The sequence below is a fragment of the Gymnoscopelus braueri genome (assembly GCF_963280865.1).
Source record: "Gymnoscopelus braueri genome assembly, chromosome: 18".
Lineage (NCBI taxonomy): Eukaryota > Metazoa > Chordata > Actinopteri > Myctophiformes > Myctophidae > Gymnoscopelus > Gymnoscopelus braueri.
In genome coordinates this window covers 39,021,222-39,046,401 of record NC_137618.1, presented here as the reverse complement: position 1 = coordinate 39,046,401, position 25,180 = coordinate 39,021,222, and the positions used below count along the sequence as shown (strand labels likewise).

The 25,180-nt window shown below is 41.8% G+C and overlaps 1 protein-coding gene across 1 annotated transcript; it reads right to left on the bottom strand.

Moving 5' to 3' along the window:
* Nucleotides 1–2,266: 2,266 nt before the first annotated feature.
* pou1f1 (POU class 1 homeobox 1) lies at nucleotides 2,267–12,939 on the bottom strand (the record flags this gene model as incomplete). Its single annotated transcript, XM_080412229.1, has 7 exons — nucleotides 2,267–2,474; nucleotides 2,913–2,973; nucleotides 5,150–5,314; nucleotides 5,638–5,904; nucleotides 7,147–7,245; nucleotides 8,641–8,790; nucleotides 12,804–12,939. The coding sequence occupies 7 exons, from the start codon at nucleotides 12,937–12,939 to the stop codon at nucleotides 2,267–2,269; spliced, it is 1,086 nt and encodes a 361-aa protein (XP_080268355.1).
* Nucleotides 12,940–25,180: the final 12,241 nt, after the last annotated feature.

Genomic DNA, 25,180 nt, shown 5'->3' with positions numbered 1-25,180 from the left:
TACATTTTTACAAGATTCTATGAACTTATTTCAGACTGGTGAAGGCCCAGATTTTGGGTCAGATAAGTTGTGGACTGCGTTTGTTCACTTTACGGAGCATCAGTCATCTCATCTGAAACAGGTCAGGGTGCTGGCTGACTGGCTGGCGGCTGTTCTATTTACACAGCACCTTGTCAAGTCAACGCATCGCAGCATCAACAACCGTGAGAAATGAAATCTCCATCTAATTGCAGTTCTTATCCATTTGTTGAGAAAAGCTTCAAAGTGTCTGAAAGTTTCACACCCTGACTTCAAACAAGCAATCAATAAATAAAGTTGTATACAATAAAGTATTTCAACATTTTATGTGTGTGTGTGTGTGTGTGTGTGTGTGTGTGTGTGTGTGTGTGTGTGTGTGTGTGTGTGTGTGTGTGTGTGTGTGTGTGTGTGTTAATAAATAGTTGAGACAATTTCAATATATTACCATGACATTTTTCAAACTAATTTGAATTACATGTGCTTGAAGGACCAAAGAAATGTAACAGCCTGTTAAATTGGAGTTAATATCAAATTTCTCTCACGTGTGCATGAAGAACAAGGCACTTATGTCCATTTCGCTTCTTTTTTTCATGTAAAGACAAGGAGGTCAAATCCTGTATTCTTAGGATTCAGGACTGCAGTCTCTCCCCATCTTTGCCTCAGACTGGAAGCTGACCTCTTCAGACTCTACCTCATCCCTTCATCAACCACTTGGTTGATATACAGTAGGTTCATGGTGCTCTGACGATCTTCCTCTTTGTGAGTCACTCTGGAAAAGAGCATCTCTGCTAAATACCTAAATTGAATTTTCTTTCAAATAGGAGAGTGTAGAGAGACAAGAAACCAAGGGCAGAGAGAGGAGACGTGAGACAAAACCGGAGTCAGATTCAAACTCTGGTCCTCGCACTCACTCACAAGTAGCATATTCGTCTGACTGAAGCCTGATTTATACTTAGTTGCACTGGTGTAAATAGACAAGCTCACAACGCGTCCCATTCGTGGCGTGTTGTGAGCTTGTAGATCTGCTATTTACAGAGCACAACACTGAGACTAAGTATACAGTACTGTAACAGGCTTGAGCCACCAGGCACCCCTCTTCTTTTATCTTTCACCCACAGAAGGCCAGTTTTATGTAGCGTATGCACCGCTTCACTCAAGGAAAAAACTACAGCATGCATATTCTGGTATAAAGGGTGTCACATTAGCATAATGTTAAGGAAAGTAAGCATTAGCAACACATCACCGGTGTACTGTTTAAGCAGCCTTTTCACAAAGATTCAATGCTGCTATGGGGGCTTGTTTGAAATAAACCTTTTCCACAGCAGACATTTTCTAAATTTCAAACACCTCTAAAGGTAATAATAATTATGGTGCATGTGACATGGGTAACGGTTATGGCTTTATCTAAATATTTCACTCACTTAAGCTCAAGTGCTGTAATGTACAGGTATGGTTTAGTGCTAACTAAGGCACTATTTGGGAACCAATGCTAAATCTGTATATTTCTGTATGAATAGAAACTGAAAGCAAATATGGTAACCCTGCAATTTAATATTTCCAGTGATGTCCGTGCATTCGTGAGATGCTACAGGATACATTTACTTAAGAACTCAAAGAGCTTACATTCCAGTAACAAAATACACACTTGTTGAAACCATGTTTGAGATGGACGGCTCAGCTGGCATTTCAACTACTGAAGTAGCACGTAGATTAACCACTTGAACCCTAGCGTCCCTATTCTGGTGGCGAACATTCTGCGTAAAATAGATCTAGATCTATTTTTCGTGGAGATTTGGTATTGAGGGAAAAAAAGGAGCGGACCTACTATAGAGCCCTAGGGGACCCCGGTCAACTAAGTATATATAGCAGTGGTTCTCAACCAGTGGTCCGGGGACCACCAGTGGTCCTCGAGCGGGTTCCAGGGGGTCCCCAGCCAAATTAATAGTTAGGAATCAAATTGACCCTTATGTGTCTGTAACTCTGAGAGTGCACAAATGGAACCAAATGGACCCTAATGGGTCCATTTGGTTCCATTTGTGCACTCTCAGAGTTAAATGAACACTAATGATGATGATACAGTGTCTATTGGGACCCCCAAGAAATCAAAATGGTTGAGTCCCAGGCATATCTTTTCAAATGGGGGTCCGTGGGCTAATATATATCAATTTGGGGGTCCTTGACACGAAAAAAGGTTGAAAACCACTGATATATAATAGGGTTTAAGTGGTTATTATGGTCATTCTCTGGGCTACCTGCAGCCGATGATCTCTTTGGACATGTAGGAGCTGAGATGGAGGCTGGTTTTGACACGTTTCTCCCGTTGCCGGCGATTGCAGAACCAGACTCGGACCACCTCCTTCTCCAGGTGGAGGCCCTCTGCCATCCTCACGATCTCCTGGGAGGACGGCTTGCTCTTCTCCATGAAGCTTCGCTCCAGAGCCTCCTTGGCACCAAGACTGCAGGACAAGAAAGTAAAAAGGGAGTGGGCATTTTGAGCGGTTAACCCATTAAGACGTGGAACGCATCTGTGTCACTTTTTGATTTGAGCTAAAAAATCATTATTTGACGCGTTGGCTATTCAAAAATAGCAGATATACAAGCTCGTAGCGCGGCACCGAGTGCCGCGCTACGAGCTTGTAGATCTGCTATTTTTGAAAAATCATGAAAATGTGTGCAAATCGTTGAATATTTATTCCTAAATTCTTATTCCTTGACATGAAAAAGTTTGAGCACCACTGATATAGAAACATACGTTTTTCAGAATACTGATTTAGAAGACATTTGTAGAATCGGCTTCAGGTCTTAATGGGTTAAGCGGTTAAACATGACTGTTTTATTTACAGTACTGTAATACTGTATATGCTGCACTGTATATGCTTCTTTTTCATTGTTACCTGATGGTGGTTCTTCGTTTCCTCTTGCGCTCATTCATGCCCATTTTCTCATTGTACAAAGCTGAGACAAAGGATATATTGTTACTTTACCGTACCACACTGAATGGAATATTATAGAAAATACCACAATATAGATAAAAAAAATTAATAAGACTGATGCATATTGATAATTCAGTCTAAATTGAACCATCCAGCCTGCCTGCCTGCCTGCCTGCCTGCCTGCCTGGCTGACTGACTGGCTGGCTGACTGACTGACTGACTGAATAACTGAGTGACTGCCTTGCTGTATCATTGTCTAACCACTTGAACCCTGGTGTACCTATTCTGGGGCAAAAAAAAATAGCGAAATTGGAAGATCTACAAGCTAACAACGTGTCACAGCGTGACGTGAGCTTGTAAGAAGATTTGACGTATAGAGGGAAATGTTAGCGACCTAGTATAGAGCCCTGGGTTACTCCGGTCAACTAAATATATAACTACCGGATACTGTGGGAAAAAAGGGAATGTCTGCACCCGATAGCTGCTCTCCCGTCTTTTTGATTATTACATATACAAACAACAACGTTTCGCCCATGCAGGGCTTCATCAAGAACTTGATGAAGCCCTGCATGGGCGAAACGTTGTTGTTTGGTTAAAATGATACTGACATTATACTGACCATGATACTGACCATGATACTGACATGATACTAACCATGACACTGACCATGATACTAACATGATACTAACCATGATACTGAAATGATACTGACCATGATACTGACCATGATACTAACCATAATACCTGACCATGATACAAACCATGATACTAACCATGATACTGACCATGATACTAACCATAATACTGACCATGATACTAACCATGATACTGACATGATACTAACCATGATACTGACCATGATACTAACATGATACTAACCATGATACTGACATGATACGGACCATGATACTGACCATGATACTAACCATAATACCTGACCATGATACTAACCATGATACTGACTATGATACTGACCATGATACTAACCATAATACTGACCATGATACTAACCATAATACTGACCATGATACTAACCATGATACTGACATGATACTGACCATGATACTGACCATGATACTTACATGGTACTGACCATGATACTGACCATGATACTTACATGATACTAACCATGATACTGACCATGATACTGACCATGATACTGACATGATACTAACCATGATACTTACATGATACTGACCATGATACTGACCATGATACTTACATGATACTAACCATGATACTGACCATGATACTGACCATGATACTAACCATAATACTGACCATGATACTAACCATGATACTGACATGATACTAACCATGATACTGACCATGATACTAACATGATACTAACCATGATACTGACATGATACGGACCATGATACTGACCATGATACTAACCATAATACCTGACCATGATACTAACCATGATACTGACATGATACTGACCATGATACTGACCATGATACTTACATGGTACTGACCATGATACTGACCATGATACTTACATGATACTAACCATGATACTGACCATGATACTGACCATGATACTGACATGATACTAACCATGATACTTACATGATACTGACCATGATACTGACCATGATACTTACATGATACTAACCATGATACTGACCATGATACTGACCATGATACTAACCATGATACTAACCATGATACTGACCATGATACTGACATGATACTAACCATGATACTTACATGATACTGACCATGATACTGACCATGATACTTACATGATACTAACCATGATACTTACATGTTACTAACCATGTTACTGACCATGATACTGACATGATACCGTCATGATACTGACCATGATACTGTCATGATACTAACCATGATACTGACCATGATACTGACCATGATACTGACATGATACTAACCATGATACTGACCATGATACTGACCATGATACTGACATGATACTAACCATCCTACTATATAATTGGAGTAACCTCTGTCTGTCTGTCTTGGTGTCTTGGGTCGACCGGGTATGGGCTAGTGATACTAACCATGATACTGACCATGATACTGACATGATACTGTCATGATACTAACCATGATACTGACTATGATACTTACATGATACTGACCATGATACTGATATGATATTGCTGACATGATACTTATATGATAGTATCTCTGTGTTGAAAAGTTTGACCCGATGCGCTGTGACTCACCGCCAGCCTGCTCAGCCTCTACCAGCCATTTAGCCAGGATGGCTTTGAGCTTACAGGCGTTCTTGAAGCTCAGCTGCAGGTTCTCGAAGCGACAGATGGTGGTTTGACTGAACTCTGAGCCGTGCACCGCTGCCAGAGCCTCGCCCACGTTTGTCTGCGTGTACCCTGCAGGTACATGCACACACGTGCACACACACACACACACACACACACACACACACACACACACACACACACACACACACACACACACACACACACACACACACACACACACACACACACACACACACACACACAGGTATTAGCACAGATAGATACAGCCATGTATATAGGGTGTGTGTGTGTGTGTGTGTGTGTGTGTGTGTGTGTGTGTGTGTGTGTGTGTGTGTGTGTGTGTGTGTGTGTGTGTGTGTGTGTGTGTGTGTGTGTGTGTGTGTGTGTGTGTGTGTGTGTACGCATGGCTACATACAGTACATATAACTTACCGAGTTTGATCCTGCGTAGCTTGAAGTCATTTGCAAACCTCTCCAGTTCTCTTATCTGTGGGGAGTCCATGGCCGGGGTCTCCTCCAGGGGCCTGCTGCCCCTCCTGTGAGGGTCTGCCTTAACCAGCTCCCCCAGGGGCCCGGGGCCCCCCAGGGCCTCGTCAGACAGGAGGGCCGGCGGCAGCGAGGAGAAACCATGGCTTAAACCACAAGGGCCTCCGCCTAGGCCGTGGTCTGGAAACTTATACAGGCAGGGAGGTAGAGAACCTGGGAGGAAGAGAGAGAGAGAGAGAGAGAGAGAGAGAGAGAGAGAGAGAGAGAGAGAGAGAGAGAGAGAGAGAGAGAGAGAGAGAGAGAGAGGCAGTGATACACAATCAATTAGATAGGAAAGAGAGAAAGAAAGAAAGAAAAGCAAGCTGAGGTATAAAACAACAAATAGGAGACATAGGTGGGACACTTATCAGTGGGGTGTCGACATCAGCTAATTAAATGTATGGTCAGAGTCTATGCAGAGCCTTTATTACATGGCACAGGAACACCTGACATGCCCATTAAAACATGCAGAAATAGTTAAAACTCTGATAATCCTGTCAATAGTGACTATTTTGCTGTTAAAGGGGTACTTCACTTTCGGGCCGGGGACACATTTAAAAAAAATATTAAAAATAAATGAAAAAAGTTATGGAAAATTCATGGCCCCCTCACACATTAGTAGGACACTGCGTGTCGTGAGGGGGCCATGAATTTTCCATAACTTTTTTCATTTATTTTTAATATTTTTTTTAAATGTGTCCCCCGGCGGAAAGTGAAGTATCCCTTTAACTACTAGTGTACCTTCATTGATATAGCGTTGCATTGGTTTGTGGGTGATGTTATACTCCCCTCTTGTGGTGGCTAGAATGTAGTACATTTACATTTCTTGTTTTATATATAGAATTATTTTGTCAGTTTTTACTTCATTTACAGTAGATATGAGATTGTGTTGAGAGACAGGACAATCACATTTCAGTCAGAAGTCAGATTTTAACTCTGGCATTTGGGATTCCCAGGGAGCATGTGGTTACTGCACTAACTGGCTGAGCCACCAGGCACCACTCAATGTCTGTCTTGAGTATGTGAGTGATAGTCTACATAAGAAGTAATTGCTGTTTTAACTCATGCCTTTAGGCATGAGGTTATACTAGTGGTTTGCTGGCGTTTGTAAAATACACAGTGTAAAGACCTCTAGGAAAATTATTGGCACAGGTCCCCTTACATAGAATCAAATGAAAATCTGGTGCATTTAATCACGGTCTAACTCTCTGGAACAAATGACATGAAGACTTTGAGATCTCTAGCAACTGCATCTTTTATTTTACACCCTCCTACAGTATGCTCTCAGGCGCCCCTCTCTCTCTCTCTCTCTCTCTCTCTCTCTCTCTCTCTCTCTCTCTCTCTCTCTCTCTCTCTCTCTGTGCGTGTGGGCGTGTGTGCATACATGCGTGCATGTTTGTTTGTGTTTAAGTCTACCTTGCAGTGTGTTTGCTCCGCTGACCATGTTAGGGTGCGGGACGCTGCATGTCTGCAGGATGCGAGTCTGTGAAATGCTGGCAGACAGCATCTCCTGAGCTAGAATCACAAAACATCAACAACACTGTCACAAATAGCCACCATCATCATGTTCCTCATCATCATAACAACCAGAGCTACCAAGATTTCATTTTTTAGAGCCTGTGTAGAAAGCATTGTACTAATTTATATGGTTCTGAAACATGGACAATAAAGAAGGAACTTGAGAGCATCTTATCACCTAGACAAGGCTGCTGTGTGAGGGCAGAATATGAACTGGAAAGACCAACTAAAAGAGAGATAAGGAGACATAACATCAAATTCCACTATTTGCTGGACATTACTTCAGAGATAACTACCAGATAAACTCTGACATACTATTCTGCAGACCTCCACATCCAACTGTTGGAAAAGGTCATTTATGTATCTAGTAATCCAAGTGGAAGACCTGGCCGAAGCAATGGGAGATTAACCAGAGCGGAGTGCCCGATTGTCTATTATATTGATATGCAAGAGATGATGATGATGATGATGATGATGATGACAGTAATCATCATCCTGTTCTTCATCATCATCATCATTCTAGCTACTACTGTTATTCTCAGATGTGTGTATGTGACGACGAGATACTGTAGGATGATCAGAAGAATTGGTTTGCCCTTGACAGCGAGATTATTTTAACACTAAACTGTTCTGTGCTGATGGAGGACAGCCAAGAAAAAACAAAAGGATGTGGCAAGGGCAATTCTCAGACACAGACACATGAAGTTGTGTTTTAAACACAAGATATTAACTTCAACTATTAAATGTCAAATAATTTTAGGAGAACCATATATATCTGTTTTGTTTCACAGGCTGAGGTGAGCATCTTTGCCCTTTTTGACCCCAGTAGGTTGATTGATTGATGTACTTTATTTAGTAAGACATGAGAACAACAGTACATGGAAGTACAAATTCACAATACAAGGTCTACTAAACTGGAAGACTCATAAAGCACTAAGCTTGTTTAAAATGAGATCCCCATGCACACAAATCATGATGACATATAAGAGACAGACAGGTGTAACAAATGGAATCAAATTTAATAAAATAATTTATCCTTATTTTGAGCATGTCATTATGGGTGGAAAATCTTGAAAAATGCCAATCAGAGCCCAAAATAGCCGGAAATAGCCGATAACAACGCGTTAGGATGCGATGCAACGTGTTGTGATCCTGTAGATCTGCTATTTTCGCAGATGTACAAGCCCTAAAATAGGTTTAATCAGACAAATCGATTTAGTCGATTATAAAAAAAATATCTACAATTTTATATTAAAAAAAAACAACGCTTCTCAATTATTCAAATTATGGAGAAAGAAATTGGTAGAATACTTGCTCAGAAAACAATCAGTAGTTGCAACTTGCAGCCCTAGACCCCAGTATACTTCTGACCAGACCACCATCACCACTCACCTGCCATCATGCCGTAGGTGGCCTGCTGGTTACTATAGTGACAGGGGGTGACAGGGTAGTGCAAACCGGGACCGTTGCCGAGGGCATTGCCCAGGGCGGAGGAGGAGAGGTGCATGTGGGAGCGCTTGGACGACTGCACGAGAGACAGACCTGAGGGGACTGGAGAGAGAGAGAGAGAGAGAGAGAGAGAGAGAGAGAGAGAGAGAGAGAGAGAGAGAGAGAGAGAGAGAGAGAGAGAGAGAGAGAGAGAGAGAGAGATGTGAGTTGAACAGCTACTGTAGTTATTCAGTTAGACAGACAGACAGACAGACAATCAAATGTACACTACAGTCAGTCATTCAGTCAGTCAACTCCACAAGTTTAAGTTTGAAAGTAGTTCAATATAACTATAACTCAATTCACTCAAAGTAATTATAATACAATAAATGTATAAGTGACTCTTCTAACAATATATTTCAATATGTTTACACCACCATGAATGTATTTTAAATTAATTCCAACTACAACATTTGACACACACACAAAAAAAAGAAGACATTTAATCCGGGGTTTCAGGTTGCAACCAGGGCAGGAATTTCAGGGAGGCCACGAAGGCCATGGCCATCGTTGCCCCTCAGTTTGGCCTTGTGCCTCTCAAAAAATGGCATACCCTGAGGCCACAGTGGCCCCATGACTGTACCACTTTCTCCTCTGTCTCATTCTTGTCATGTAGACACCAGTGTCTTTTGTTGAGATTCTGAATTCTTAACTCCCCTGGGTCCCCATATTTAAACCAATCAAGATTGGTGAAGGGCTGAGCATGGATCAGATTGTAAATACCATTATTTATTTATTTCACTGCAGATAGTTTACATATTCAATTAAAAATAATCCTTAACCTTTAAATTCAATTCATTCTTTCAATGGACTATAATCTTGTTTTATTTGATGGCCTTCCTGCCCTGGCATTTGGCCTTTGTGGAACAAAACATTTTCAGATGGGGGTCCACGGCCAAATACATATCTAAAAATGTTTTCTAAATCCTAACAGTATGTTGCTTTGTCAGTGGTGCTCCAACGTTTCCATGTCAAGGACCCCCAAAATTATATGTACTGTATTTAGCCGCGGACCCCCATCTCAAAATGTGTTGTTCCAGGGACCCCCAGAAACACAGATCGGAGTTAAAAATGTCCGCTTTGTCCACACACACACACACACACACACACACACACACACACACACACACACATATATATATATATATATATATATATATATATATATTCAAAGATTTGCACACATTTTCTAGATAATAAAAAAAAGAAGCAGATCTATATATAAATAAATCTTAAAATGACAGAGATGCGTTCCCGGTCTTAATGTGTTAAGCAAGATGCACACAGTGGAAATTGTTCTACTAAGTTGTCTCTCAGCCATCTTGACAGCGAAACAACGGATAATGTACAATGAACAATGACATGACAACAACGCATATTATTTGTGCTTCATTGCACCATGTTGAGCTATGTTGTCACCACCAGGTAGCTCTGCCAAGGGTTGCAGTGGCTCCGGAGGTAGAGCAGCCGCTTGGGAATTGGAGGGTTCCCTGTACAATCCCCGGCTCCCCCTAGGTTACTGTCGTTAAGTGTCCTTGAGCAGGTAAAACGTAAAATTAATAAGTAGAAATCTGATAACGCATTAAATTACTAAGTAAAAATCTGATAACGCATTTAGCAAGTGCATTATAGAGGCACCATTTCGTATCTTCTAGATACGACAGCCTATAATGTGCTGCCTCATCTAATTCTGTCTTTATTCTGAGCTGTGGCCAATCAGGGGAAAGTTTGATTTGATTTAAAAAAAAAAGAAACTACAGTGCTGCACCCTGAAAGACATTGTGAAATGTGTCACCCTGGTGAAACATCTACAGCAATTATCCTGCGTCTGGAGACAGCTGGGCCAAATGAGCTGATTAGACACATTTACATAATTTAGATTGGATTTGAATAAATGGATTAAGTCAATACAACACGGCTTCAGGCGCTTCCCAGCAGTGGTGGACAGTAACGAAAGTAGTCTACATTTACTACAAATTGTATCTGCACTATACTTCTTGTATTTTTTAATGACAGGAGTAACTTTGTCTCAAGGACTGGGATTGAGTATTTTGTCCACCACTGATTATTGGCCTACTACAGTGGTTCTCAAACTTTTCAGGCCGTGACCCCCAAAATAATCATGTTTGAAATTGGGACCCCCCTGATAAGCACTTGGAATGTAGCAGTTAAGGCATTACATTTTCGGTTCCACAGATAAATATTGTGAAAATAGCAGATCTACAAGCTCACAGTGCCTCGCTTTGCGAGGCGTTGTGAACTTGTAGATCGTCTATTTTCAAAATTGTTGCCTCTTTCTTATATTATTTGACACTTTTTATAAAGTTTGTTGATTACTTTTGATGGTCTTTTTGAGGTATTAAAAAGGTCTTAAAAGCCCTTAAATTGTCCCTTAAAAAAAAAAATTGAGTAGCCAATTATTTTACACCCCCTTTTTCTCCCCAAGTTAGTTGTTATGCCAATTAATGTGTTGTATCCTACTGACTCACCTGCCAGTGAGGAGCCCCCACCAGGAGGACGTAGAGCCTTCGTCCTACTCTTCCCACCCAACACTCCCTGCTGACAGGTGCCGCCCCAGCCCGTAGGAATACATGCAGTGACATTTATCACCCTCCCCGACCGGCTTCCCTCCCCAAAACACGGGCCAATTGTGTTCGCACAGACGCCCGACAAAGCCGGATGCACCACGGTGGATTCGAACCCACAACCCCCTCCGTGGTGGTGGGCTGGGACTTTACCTTTAAAGTTTACTTTAGCGCCACCCGAGCGCCCTTTAAATTGTCACTTTACTGTCATCTGGAGACCCCCCCATCATGTGGGGACCCCCTGGGGGCCCCGACCCACAGGTTGAGGACCCCTGGCCTAGTGGAGCAACACTGTTTCTGCTTATATGGTAACATAACCACACAGTAAAATCAATGTTTGTGGGTCAATTTTTTCAGTAAGCTGTACATCACCTGCACATCACCAAGAGATGAGTCCGTATCTACGAGAGCAGTCAATATAACGCTGGTTCTCAAAACACACAGGGCCCCGTAATTTCTCCGCAATCAATATTGCTGACAGCTAGTGCTACCCAATACAGTAATCCCAGAGGATCACTGTAATCCGCAGGAAAATAAAAAAAACAACGTGCTGTCAGTCTTTCTTTTTATGGTTACACAAGGTTGGAGTGGAAGGAGAGTTATTAGAGGCATGCTTCTCCGCAATGTGTATTTAACCATATGACAGTATTATGGTCAATATTATTGAGTCACTGTACAACAGGGCCAATAAATCTCCTCTCTGTTTCATTCTTTAGCCCACAGTGAAAGCGTGAAAGTGGATCTATACTGTAGCGATCCAGCAGAGATGAGAGAGGAGAGGAGAGTAGATGAGAGGAGAGGAGAGGAGAGGATGCAAGGAAAGGAAAGAAAAGGAAAGGGGAATCCATAATTTGCCCTCTGGCAAAGGGAATCCATGATCTATATTGCAGCCAAACGGGTGATTCACTGCTCATTAACCCATTCAATCCGGGAACTCATCTGTGTCATTTTAAGATTTCTTTGGTTATTCAAAAATAGCAGACATACAAGCTCATAGCCTTGTAGATCTGCTATTTTTGAAAAATCTTGAAAATGTGGGCAAATCTTTGAATATATATTTTTAAAACATTTTGTAAAATATTTTGTTCCAGGAACCCCCCCCCCCCCAGAAGCAAATATTTGAGTTACAAATGTTCGCTTTAAAAATATTTATATTCAAAGATTTGCAGATATTTTCACGATTTCTTTTTCAAAAATAGCAGATATACAAGCTCATAGTGATGAGCTTGCTATGAGCTTGTATATCTGCTATTTTTTGAATAGCCAAAGAAATCGAAAAAATTACACAGATGCTTTCCCGGATTGAATGGGTTAAAACACCAGCAGAGATAAAAAGGTGGAAAAAGGAGGAGGTAGATAGAATCTGCAGCTGCACACAGTGAAAGTCCTCACGGTTAATTTATCCACGTGTTTACTCCGAGGGTGGTACAGATGTAACTAAATGGACTACAGTTGTAAAGAATCGGCGAAGCGGGTGTATACCTGCAGACACCATGTTGTGAGCGTGCGAGGCGCCGGGCAGGCAGTCGCCGTTGGAGGCGTGGTGCATGAGGAGCGGCAGGGCCGAATCTCCCGCCAGCGTGGTGAAGGAGTCGGCGCTGAATGCCTGGCACGCCATTCTGCCCAATTCTCCTGGGATGGTCACCTCCATCTGGTTTGTGGCTGGTGGCGTGGTGTCGCCTCTGTTCTTATGGTGTCTTCTCTTGTATACCGTAAATTAAGTGTTTCTTCCCTTCAACCTACTTGTTCTGTCTATAGGCTACGGTGATCTGCAGACGTCCCGGGTTGGCCGGGATTGTCCCCGATTCAAGCTGTCGGGTGTTCCCCGAGTCCTGACAAACATCTGTAAAACACTAGCATGTCCTGTTTTTTTCAGCATCCACTAGCAAACCACAATTAAAACAGTAACACTTGTTTTGTGCGCTTATCCATATATGGTTATCATGTCCTTTTGAAAGGTGCTGTCACTAGGTGTGGTAAGTGCTAAAATAAATATACCCTATATCCTGCTGAAAATGGCAGGCAGAAATTGAAGGAACAGATTAAAAAAAGTCAAAAAAAATATATATAGCTCTCACACTTTGAAACCCACAGTTGTTCCACTTATCCGAAGGTTGAATGCCTCTTTATGCCTAGCAGTCAGTAGCATCCGGCCACATGTTTGTCTCCAGCCAGTCTCCCTCCCCAGGGCAGGTCCCTATAGTCTGTATCTCTGGCTGTCTCTTAAGATGGACCAGCAACACAGCGTCTGTCATCCCTTCTGCTGTTGTGCCCCCTCCCGTCTTGTACAGGTATTTATACCCCACCCACCCACCTTCACCTGACCACCCCTACCTCGCCGATGCACCCCACCCCACCCCACCCTACCACACACAACAAACACACACCACCACTTCCTAGGTAACCCCTGTCCGAACCGCCTCCAGCCCCCATGACCCTGCCAGGCCTGTCCCTTCCTGCTGTTCATCCCATGGCTTTTCTGAAGCCAGGATTAGGGTACAGAGAGATGGAGAAACACGATCCCCCTCAGCCTCCTGAACGGTACACCCCACCCCGCCCCACCTCACCACGCCACCCCCCCCCCCCCCGTCAACCCTGCACGTCTCTCTCTCTCTCTCTCTCTGTCTCGTCTGTCTGTCCATTTCGGTCTGTATCTATTGTTTCTCTGCGCCTCTGGTCTCTCTCTCTCTTTTTGTCAATTTCCTGATTACAGGGTTGAATTCTTCCAACAATGCTTAAGCAAACGAACAGCTCCTCATTAAAATGACAAAGATTCATTACGTGATTTGCATTTGTACCCCGAGCCATGCAGCAGACAATAAGAGCTGCTAGCCTGGGCTCTGCAAAACTCATTAACACTCACAGCAGACACTAGACTACCGTGCAGAGGCTTTGAGGTATGAAACTGCTACTTATTTTGAGCAAGACTTGAACCTGACACCACTTTCAACCTGGCGTCTCTATTTTATTTTTTTCATTATAGATGGAAATGGGTTTTTTAATGTTTTAAACTAGCTGAGCATGTAGATGGTCTATTTTCACTATCCATCGTACAATGAAGTAGATTCAAATATGGAAGGTGTACAAATATCAGCATTGCGCTTGTGAGACCGAGACGGATCGTACATATACAGCACCATGATATATTTTTCTCTCCTAGCGCAAAACAATGTGGTTACGTTTTGTAGTGCAGTGACGTGCCACAACCACCATCTTATGAAAAAATATGATCTGTCGTCCAAATATTCGTTTTTCAAATTCCTGAGCCACAAAAAGGAGCCAAAATGCACCCAAGAAGCACCTTTGTTTGCACCTCCAACACACTCACGTGACATTGATTCCCTCCCCCTGTTCGCACGGCATGATGTCACTGTAGTTAACAGAATAGGGCTTATGTGGTTAACCACATCCCTATTCTGGGCGGTAACAGGATAGGTGGGCACCCAGGAAGAGTGTGTTAATTGGCGATTTTTTCCAAAATGTTAAAAAATAAAATATTTGGAAAATGTTTTTAAGTGAAGTAAAGTATACATGATTAGAACATGCTTAAAAATTCAACAATTAAGGTCTAATATTTCTACAATTGCTACAAATTGCTACAAAACCTGTATATCCAGTCATTTTGGGGCATAAACAAGAAGTTGAAGGTTAAAATTAAGTCTGATAATGATGTACCATGCATGTTCACATCATGTATACTTTACATTACTTAAGACCATTTTTCAAAAAAAAAAAAATTTACATTTTGGACAAAATAGCCAATTTTACATGGAGGTACCCAGATGCTTCCATGATGTCATAATAATAGGTGAACATTCGGCAGAAATGTTCACATTCGGCAGAAAAAGGTCACACACGTCCTTGGCCTGAAAAACATTGAAGACCCCTGGTTTAAATGGTTGAACATGGACGTTAGTAAGACCCTTCACCACTGGCACTGTACAGCACCTGCCTACACATCCGTGGCACAGAGAGAGAGAGAGGATGAAGAGGCTGCTATTGTTTCAGTGTTAGCCCACATTGTGTGTAAGAGTCCATGGGGCTCTTCTTTAAGACAGCAGGGCTGATAGGGGAGGTAAAGGTTAATCTGATGAGTATGGCCACTGCAGGCTCTCTATTGTTTCTGTATGTATTTGTGTTTATTCTGGGCTATGCTCCAGTGTTGTTGAAGTGGTTAGTAGGCTGCAGGTGGCAAATTGTGTGTGGGCAGCAGGCACGATCAGACTTGTTTAAGAGCGTAATTTGCATACTGCTTAGAAACAGCACTTTGACAACGTCACTCTTTTGAATGTTCTTTTTATTTTTTGTTACTGAATGTTAACAATAAATATTGACATCAATAGCTACATTTTGGCGTTACTTAAAGGTGGTGTAAGTGATTAGATTAAGATTTTTTATATTTTTTGTTAAAATATGTGTTAAATAGCTCTATCACTACTATAGAGTCTTTCTTCAGTGTTAGGGTCTCCTGTCTTTCCAGCTCTATAATACACATTTTTTTCATATTTTTTTAAATATATATATATCATATTCTTTTTTCAGGAGAGATAACTCATACAGGATACGGGATAAACAAGTGAAATTGAAAGTGATGAAACAAAATAATGAGCAGACTAAAATTTAAAGTGAGACCTTTTATAAAGGTCAAATATATTTTCTGTTTACTAAAGACCTGGAGAGATGGGGAGACCTCTGTTACTGAACAAACACTCTCCTGGTCTCCCCCTTTAACTACAGATCTACAGGCCCACACAGTGCGTCAATGCGTTGTGAGCTTGTAGATTGGCTATTTTCAGTCATGTACGATGAAGTATTATATTAGGCTACAGGCCCACCACCCACATACAGTATATTCATTGTATGATGTATATCCAGGTTGTTCTGCTCCTCTTCCCTCAGCAAAGTGTTCCTACATTATGTGTGTGTGTGTGTGTGTGTGTGTGTGTGTGTGTGTGTGTGTGTGTGCGTGTGCGTGTGCGTGTGCGTGTGCGTGTGCGTGCGCGGGCGTGCGTGCGTGTGTGCGTGTGTGTGTGTGCCTGGGCGTGTGCATGAATACTGTATTATGTAGCCCTCACTATACAAATCTCTACTTTAGCCTGGCAATTCCTCACTTCAAAAGCAGTCATTGAAGCTTTTTTTCTTTTTTCAGCTCTTCAACGTGACATTTCATTTCGGAGGAACATTTTAACTTATTTCTTTTACTTCACACCCGTCTGCAAGTCAGTTCACCCCCAAGATTAGCTTCAGTGGTCAACTGCACAGTAAAATCCTAAGTGTTCATTTATCCATTTGTAACTCTGTACTAAGAGGTTTAAATTAACACTGAGGGTTTTACTGTGTAAGGTCAACGCTGACATTCAAGCGGTATCCTCAGTGCTTAGTTCTGATGCGGTATTTTATAAGAGTGCGTGCGTGCGTGCGTGCGTGCGTGCGTGCGTGCGTGCGTGCGTGCGTGCGTGCGTGCGTGCGTGCGTGCGTGCGTGCGTATTAAATAATAAGTGTTAGTTGTTGTTCGGGGTATTTACTATGGTACATTTGCACAGAATGTGTGCTCTGTCTGCATTTACCCATCCTAACTACAGTATGCCATTAATGTGACACCCAGGAAGGGGTTAAGTGTCTTGCTCAGGGACACATACACTGGGTGGGCCAGAGGGCGAACCGGTGACTGTCCAATTTCCAGATGGCCTCTCTACCCACTCAGCTATTGTGTCCTCTTAAATTGCTTCTTGAAAGGTCATGGTTGCAGCAATAGACTATTAGCTGGATAATTTTTTGCTCCTGACTTTATGTGTTGAAGGTTGTATTTTAGTATCGTAATTAGAAGCCTGCTATTAACTATAAAACGTGTGGCTCAAAGTGACACGTCGGTGAGGTTTTGGTACTCAGCTTTGGCTGGTAATTTTGTGGGTGAAATAGGCCCCTCCCTCACTCTGCGCAACGGGCTGTTCACACTGGACATGATATGTCGGCAACTGCCAAAGGAGAGTGTTTTGCTGCTTGTCAGATTTATTGAACTCTGGTGTCACATTCCACCAGGTTTCCCCTGTCTGCCGCACAGCTCAAAGTGAAACCAAATTCAACTTTGGCCCCTCTTGCCACCGACCTTTCAACGTGCATCCGCGACCGCGCACGGTCTGTCACACACAGAATGACCTGCGTTTGTGACCACAGGCATTAGAGTGACTTGATTTAATTAGGCTAAATAAAAGTTTGCATGGCAAAACATCAGATTTCAATTGGGGCTACTGGGTTTGTAACAAATAAGCACTACATTGATATTAACCTTATCAGGCAGCACTGGCTTGCTACAGTATGTGAGCAAGGATGTACTGTAGGGTACCCCCAGGGGACTGAAGGGGCAGTTAGAATATTTGTATATAATTGCCTAACAGAGGGTTACCATCCTGCTATACCTATTTCTGAATTATTTTTACCCTCCTATGGGTGGCAATATCGTGGCATTGTCTAGATAAGCGCCATGTGTTTGTGCTTCTAGGCAATACTATGCTATTTGAATTTTTTATTTATTTTTATCTGGTGGTGGGTTTAATTAAATCAATTGACTAACCATGCAATAACATCTGAAAGGCTAAATAACAGCAACACAAGACTACTGTTTCAAAATCAAATAATACATCTATTTCACAGTTGGTGTAGCCATTATTAAATCCGGTTATTAAATCCGGGTGTCCTCGAAGACACGAAATTCTAACCACTGAGAGATGACTGCTAAATCAACGAAAGCTTCATTAAAAAAAAGATGGTGTTTCATTCTGTGGATTGCAATTGGACAATTTAATTAGGGTTGAAGGTTCTAATTCCAGCAATTCCAGGTACAAAACAACTTAAACTGGGGGGCAGATACAGTAATAAAACTGAGGGGTAAAGCTCGCTCCCCACACCTCGTAAACGTAGGCCACAACATCACTTTATTGTCAAATTATAAAGTTTCCATTTCCATTAAGAATAATGGAAAACAATAATGACAAAATGAGATGGGCTGGAGAGAGGAGTAACCTAAGGGTTCGGGAGCTGAGAAGACAAGACTTTCCCATGGAGAAGGAACAAAAGGCTGGCTGATCTAGCCGAAAACGGGCTGCTGAGCACTTACAGACTCTCTCTCTCTCTCTCTCTCTCTCTCTCTCTCTCTCTCTCTCTCTCTCACAAACACACAGACACGCACATACACACACACACACATGCACACACACGCACACCTGCACACACACACACACGCACGCACGCACGCACGCACGCACACACACACACACACACACACACACACACACACACACACACACACACACACACACACACACACACACACACACACACACACACACACACACGGATGTAACATGCACAAAACCCAATGTATATAAACACGGTCAAATGTGTCTAACACATACACGCGTGTGCGCATAAACATGCACAGTCCCATACGTGTGTGCACAAGCACAAACATACACACACACATACACACACACACACACACACACACACACACACACACACACACACACACACACACACACACACACACACACACACACACACACACACACACACACACACACACACACACACACACACACACACACACACACACACAGCGTGCGCATACACAAAGAGACTCAACTTAATTAGTGAAGCTACCATGAGCCCACAAGGCTATTTTAGAAGCACCTGTCTTTACCCTGAACCCCATGTCTGACCCATGCACGCACGCACACGCACGCACGCACGTACACGCACACACACACACACACACACACACACACACACACACACACACACACACACACACACACACACACACACACACACACACACACACACAGACACACTGTTCACCTGGTGTCTCCACTCTGTGTTTTTAGGTGTCAAGGATGTGATACCTGTGAGAATGTGTAGCTGTGCTGTGTTCCCACTGATGGGTAGATCAGAGCTCTGTGTGTGTGTGTTTTATTGAATCTTCTTTATTTATCTAACTCTCTGCATATTCTCATTTATTGTCTCCGCCGAAGGTGGAGAATATGTTTTCGCTTTGTGTGAGCAAACATTGTTAGCCAAGCTAACATTGGGCAAGCTCCACGTGACACGTGTCAATATGTTGACACCAATGCCTCTGATTGGCTAGAGGGACGCGTGACGAAATAAAATTCTATAAATAGGTGTGTCACTTCAAAAAGCCCCTACTTTTTGAAGTGAGGTAAAACAGGATCAATCAGACTTGATTGGAACAGTACCTTCAGTAAGTCCAAGTCACCCGTCTGTGCGTGTGTGTTTCCCTCTGAGAACACCTAACATTGGTCAAGCAAAGGCGCAGAAGGCCAAAGCTAAGAAAGCATACTCATCTACAATTGTAACGTAGAAGAGGACTTCCACACGTGGATGTGCCACACATAGGTGTGTCACTTCAAAAAGCCGTTTACGTTTTAGAAGCGAGGTAAGACAGGATCAATCAGTCTTGATTGGAACAGTATCTTCTAGTCCAAATCACCCGTCCGTGCGTGTGTGTGTCCCTCTGAGAACACCTAACATTGGTCAAGCAAAGGTGCAGAAGGCCAAAGCTAAGAAAGCATACTCATCTACAACAGTAACACAGAAGAGGACTAGAGTTGAATTGATCCCACAACAAGGCCGAAGTCTTAATATATGTTGACACCAATGCCTTTGATTGGCTAGAGGGATGCATGACGAAATACAATTCTATAAATAGGTGTGTCACTTCAAAAAGCCGTTTACGTTTTTGAAGCGAGGTAAGACAGGATCAATCAGTCTTGATTGGAACAGTATCTTCTAGTCCAAATCACCCGTCCGTGCGTTTTTTTTTTAAGTGAGCTTCCATAAGCCAAGCTAACATTGGTCAAGTGACACGTGACAATATGTAATATAAATAGGTAAGACAGGATTAATCAGGAACAGTACTGGCGGAGACTTGTGCTCCGAGGAGCACATTTTCTAGTTTTACTCTGCATCTTATCTTACTCTGCATATTCTTATTTTACTCTCTGCATCTTATTTATTTTGCACTCTACATCTTCTTGCTTGTTTTACACTCTATTTTCTCATGTATTTTCTTCTTGATCATTACTGTTTTTTTGTGATTAGTGTTAACTACATGTATTCATGTGTGCCATTTCGCAATTACCAGCACATTGGCATAATGCTCTGCAAGGTAACCCAGCATCCCGGCATCTACACTTTCTCGAACAGAAGGGCTCAGCTTTGCAGCCACACTTGAGTTCTCTACAAACTTAAGCAGCCTCTGGCAAGAGTGTCCATAAAGGTGTCCACGAATCAGCGACTTTAATTTATTTGTCAGGAGATGGTAGAGATTGCATAGCTTTCAGGCTTCTGGACCAAATGCTAGATTGACTGCTCGATTTGAATATTGTAGCAGTGCAGCCCGTGTGGGAGGAGTGTTTTCCATTGAGAGACTATTCAAACTTTTTTTGGCACCCCTTAGGATGCATTCAGATCACCCAAGGGACATTTGTACCAAATGTCATGCTTTTATGAGATTATTTTTTATGAGTGTCTTTTGCATCATCTGTCAAGACTGTACACAGCCATTTTCAATTTAGTCAATAACTCACTTCCTGTTTCAGATCATTTCAGGCACCCCTTCTAGGATGTCTTAGGATGACCCAAGGGACATGTATGCCATTATGAGATTCTTTAGTTGTCTTTTGAGTCAATCGACAACACTGTAGGCGGTCATTTTCAATTTTGTCAATGACTCACTTCCTGTTTAAGATTTTTTTGGGCACCCCTTCTGGGATGTCTTGGGATGACCCAAGGGACATGTATGCCAAATTGTATGCTTTTATGAGATTCTTTAGTTGTCTTTTGAGTCAATAGATAACACTGTAGGCGGCCATTTTCAATTTTGTCAATAACTCAGTTCCTGCTTAAGATTTCTTTGGGCACCCCTTCTAGGATGTCTTAGGATGACCAAAAAGACATGTGTGCCAAATTGTATGCTTTTATGAGATTCTTTAGTTGTCTTTTGAGTCAATCGACATCACTCGGCGGCCATTTTCAATTTAGTCAATAACTCACTTCCTGTTTCAGATTCCTTTGGGCACCCCTTCTAGGATGTCTTAGGATGACCCAAGGGACATATGTGCCAAATTGTATGCTTTTTGGAGATTCTTTTGGTGTCTTTTGAGTCAACGGTCAACAGTTTAGGTGGCCATTTTGAATTTTGTCCATAAGTCACTTCCTGTTTAAGATTTTTTTGGGCACCCCTTCTAGGATGTTTTAGGATGACCCAAGGGACATCTGTATCAAATTTCATGCTTTTATCCGCCGCGTAACGATTTGGCCATTTTTTGTGCTTAGTACCCCCTACTACATGTATACCTGTTGACTGAAAGCTATAGTTTCTGCCTCAAAACGAGTTTTTTTTATTCTTGAGGGTTGTACTGTAGTTATAGCCACACAGTCCAATGTATCTTTTGAAGTAACTTTAAAGAAACCTGCCATAAAGCATCTATAATATTGACTGGTTGGAGTAAGGATTAGTTACGAAACTGGGAAAATGTATGTAAATAGTCATTTTTCTTTACTTCAAGTAACAATGAATAACAATTCATTATTTTGTGCGCGGTGATGACCCTGAATGGAACAACCAAACATTTGCCTAAAAAACATCAAATTTACTGAACGGTTGGCAGCCCTGCCTGACAATCAGACTGACATGACTTTGTTGTTGCTTTATTTATTCATTTTTGCTGCACTAGTATTTTGGAAAGTATTCGGCGGTGGGCGTTTATGACACCAGAGAGTGAGAGAGGGGGAGAGAGCACTTTGCCATCAGACTTTCAAAAATAATCTGCCCACCACACAAGCCAAAATCAATAACAGCTGTGCTTCAAACCAACAACCATGTTGAATTTAATACTTTTTTTTTTTTTTTACATTCAACCAGCTATAACATAGAAAAGGAAGACCAGAAAGAGAGAGAAAATCACATGCAGAGAGAGTAAAGCCAAGAGAGAGAGATGTGAAAATGCCACCTGTCTTGTTTTCTAATTCCTATGTCTATTCATTATTCAGAAAGGAGTGCAGAGTGGGGGCCTCATGGTAGAGCTCTGCTCTTTTTAATGAATATCAAGCGCTCCTCATGCGCACTGTTCCCTCCACCATCTGGCTGCTGCTAAGTCTGACTCACAAACTACTGCATAAACACAGCCCAGCCCGTCCGCCAGGCTAATTTCATCAGCATATTCAGCAAACCCCAGTCGGACCGTAAAGGTTAGCCCTTTTCTATAGGTGGAAACGAGAGCAGTGTTCACTTCCTTCTCCGTTCTACTGTCCTCTCCTCTCACAGATTTCTATCTCCCGTCTCTATATTTGGTGGATAAATGAGATTGCCCAGGTGTGTTTTGTTTGCCTGTTCAGGAAGGATTACAGTTTGACAGAGAGGAGTATGACTTCAATGCGTTGGCTCGGTTGTGTGCTCTTATTCATTAAAGTCAAGTCCTTTTTTCTTTCCTATAGAGTAGTAAGTAGACTGGACAGATAACAATGCCATATCTAGTATGGGGGGAAAAATAATTCAATTACTCAGCTCAGCTTGACACATGGCAGCGTACCGCGGTTATTATGTCACTCAAACCCACTGTTATAGCTCAACATCTATAGGGAAGCAAGAACTAAGGATAATGAATTAAAGCAAGCTCTACACCAACAATACAAACAGTTCATCCCATCAACCTTTACTGTAAGCACACAAGCAAGCCTATTTGCACAATGGAAAATTGCACCTCAATTCTAAACCCCCTAAATATTACTCAGGCTACCAAATATCCTGGTCTTGTTTAATTTCCATAAATCAATCAAGACAAGTTTTACAGTAATAACACAGTCAACAATAATGACTGAATGATGCCTTGCTAGACGCTGGGTCTGGTAGAAAAAAAAGAAAAGATAAAAAACATATATTAAAATAAATAAATTCCAATATGATGATGCATAAACCTACTGTGCAGTTCCAGCTGAGAACAAAGCATCTTCCTTTTCCCTTGAACCCACAAGCAACAAGCCACACTGCAGCCACCAAGTCCTAGCATCGCCACAGTCGCATCTGTCCCTCCAGAAAGAAAACCTCACATAAATGATTTTGCTTGCTAAATATATTTATTTCACAGTGTGCTGAATGTTTAAAGAGACTTTTATTTTACGATACATATACAGCACAGCTGCGCCATGGGAGCATCACCCTCTGCCTACATAGTCAATACTGCCAGCATGCCTCGTCCAGCATCTGTTCTCTGGATTTTCATCACGCACACAGAAGACACAGAGCCACACATCTTCAGATCAGATTCAGATTCACTTTATTGTCACTTAGATAGTACATAGATGTGGAAAAACTTACGCTTGGAAGCTCCAATAAAATAAAAACATGATAATCTTAGAAGATACATTACTTTTTAACAAAAGTTCAGGTCAGGTCAACAATGACACATGCAGGCTATCAGGCCAGGGTATACAAGTAAATTATGCTGAATGTGCCTATGTGCTTATTATGAATTCAATATTTGTCATCTAATATTTGAGTAATGTAGTCTGTAAAAGACATCACTGTAGCTGCAAAACTAAAGTAAAGTCACTTTATAAGGGCCTTTCAGGGACTGTGCTCAGGTGTGAATGCTGGACCCTGAAGCCTGCCCTAGTGTAGTCCCTGTACACCCGAATGCTCTGTGCTGTATTTAATATCAACCAGGATGAGCATGTTACCAACAAGCATCTGTATGGGGCCCCCACGCTACCAAGGATGAGTGAGAAGATACTATCTGGTCACTGCTACGGACACCAGCAGCTCCCACCAGCCAGCAATAGGAGCCAACACAAGGGCATCGATCACGAGGGTGTCCCATGCCTAGATACAAGGACGTACTAAAGAAAGATGCGGGTGGAAAGTACTGGCGAGCTGATTTCTACTTCATTGCACTCCAGCAAAAAGCTCACACTGTCGCAACACATAACTAGCTTGTTGATCTGCTACTTTGAGCACGACACCATACATTAATCATTACTAAACAGTACATAAGGTTCAGAACATAAGTATCAAGTATCATCCATCATCATGGCATTTGCTTGTACGTGGGAGTGTATTCATTTTCCACTTCATATCATATATCATACTTACATAGCTCTATACCCCTATGTCATTCCTCCACAACAGAAACAAAAGAAGAAGAAAAAAGAAAAGACACATTATAGGATGTGTGCGGTAACTAGGCAACAGGCAGAGAGGCAGGGCAGTTTACCCATGACTCCTGCTTCTGCAGGTTTTACGAGTTCCTTCTCGAGCCTGATTCGTACTGAACCTGAACCCTAGTCATCAAACAACAAAGTAATGAGTTTTTGTGCAAAGAAAACAATTTAGTGCTTCAAAGAACCTAAGAACCAGGCAAACATAAATAATTCAAGCATTTTGTCTAAACAACATGCTATCTTAACATTCTTTGCACGTGTGGTTAAGCGAAATAAATAAATACTTAATTATCTATAATATATCACATCATTGCTGTCGGGCAGAAACCTTGTATGTCCAAAACTGTTGCTTTTCAGGAAATGGAAAAAATAACCTGTGTTCCAATGTAGTTATTGTTTAGTCACAAGCGCTTTAATGCTTTTCATTTGTTTCATATTTATAAAACCAACATACTTAATCACTTCACTTTCACTTAAAAACAAAGTTTAGATACCACTATAAACAATAAACAAGCTCACAACATAATGACACAGTATTTTTGCTACTTTTGTGTGACACTGTAGTATGATGATGAAGCATTAAATTACCAAAAAAACATAAAATGAAATATGGAGATACAAGG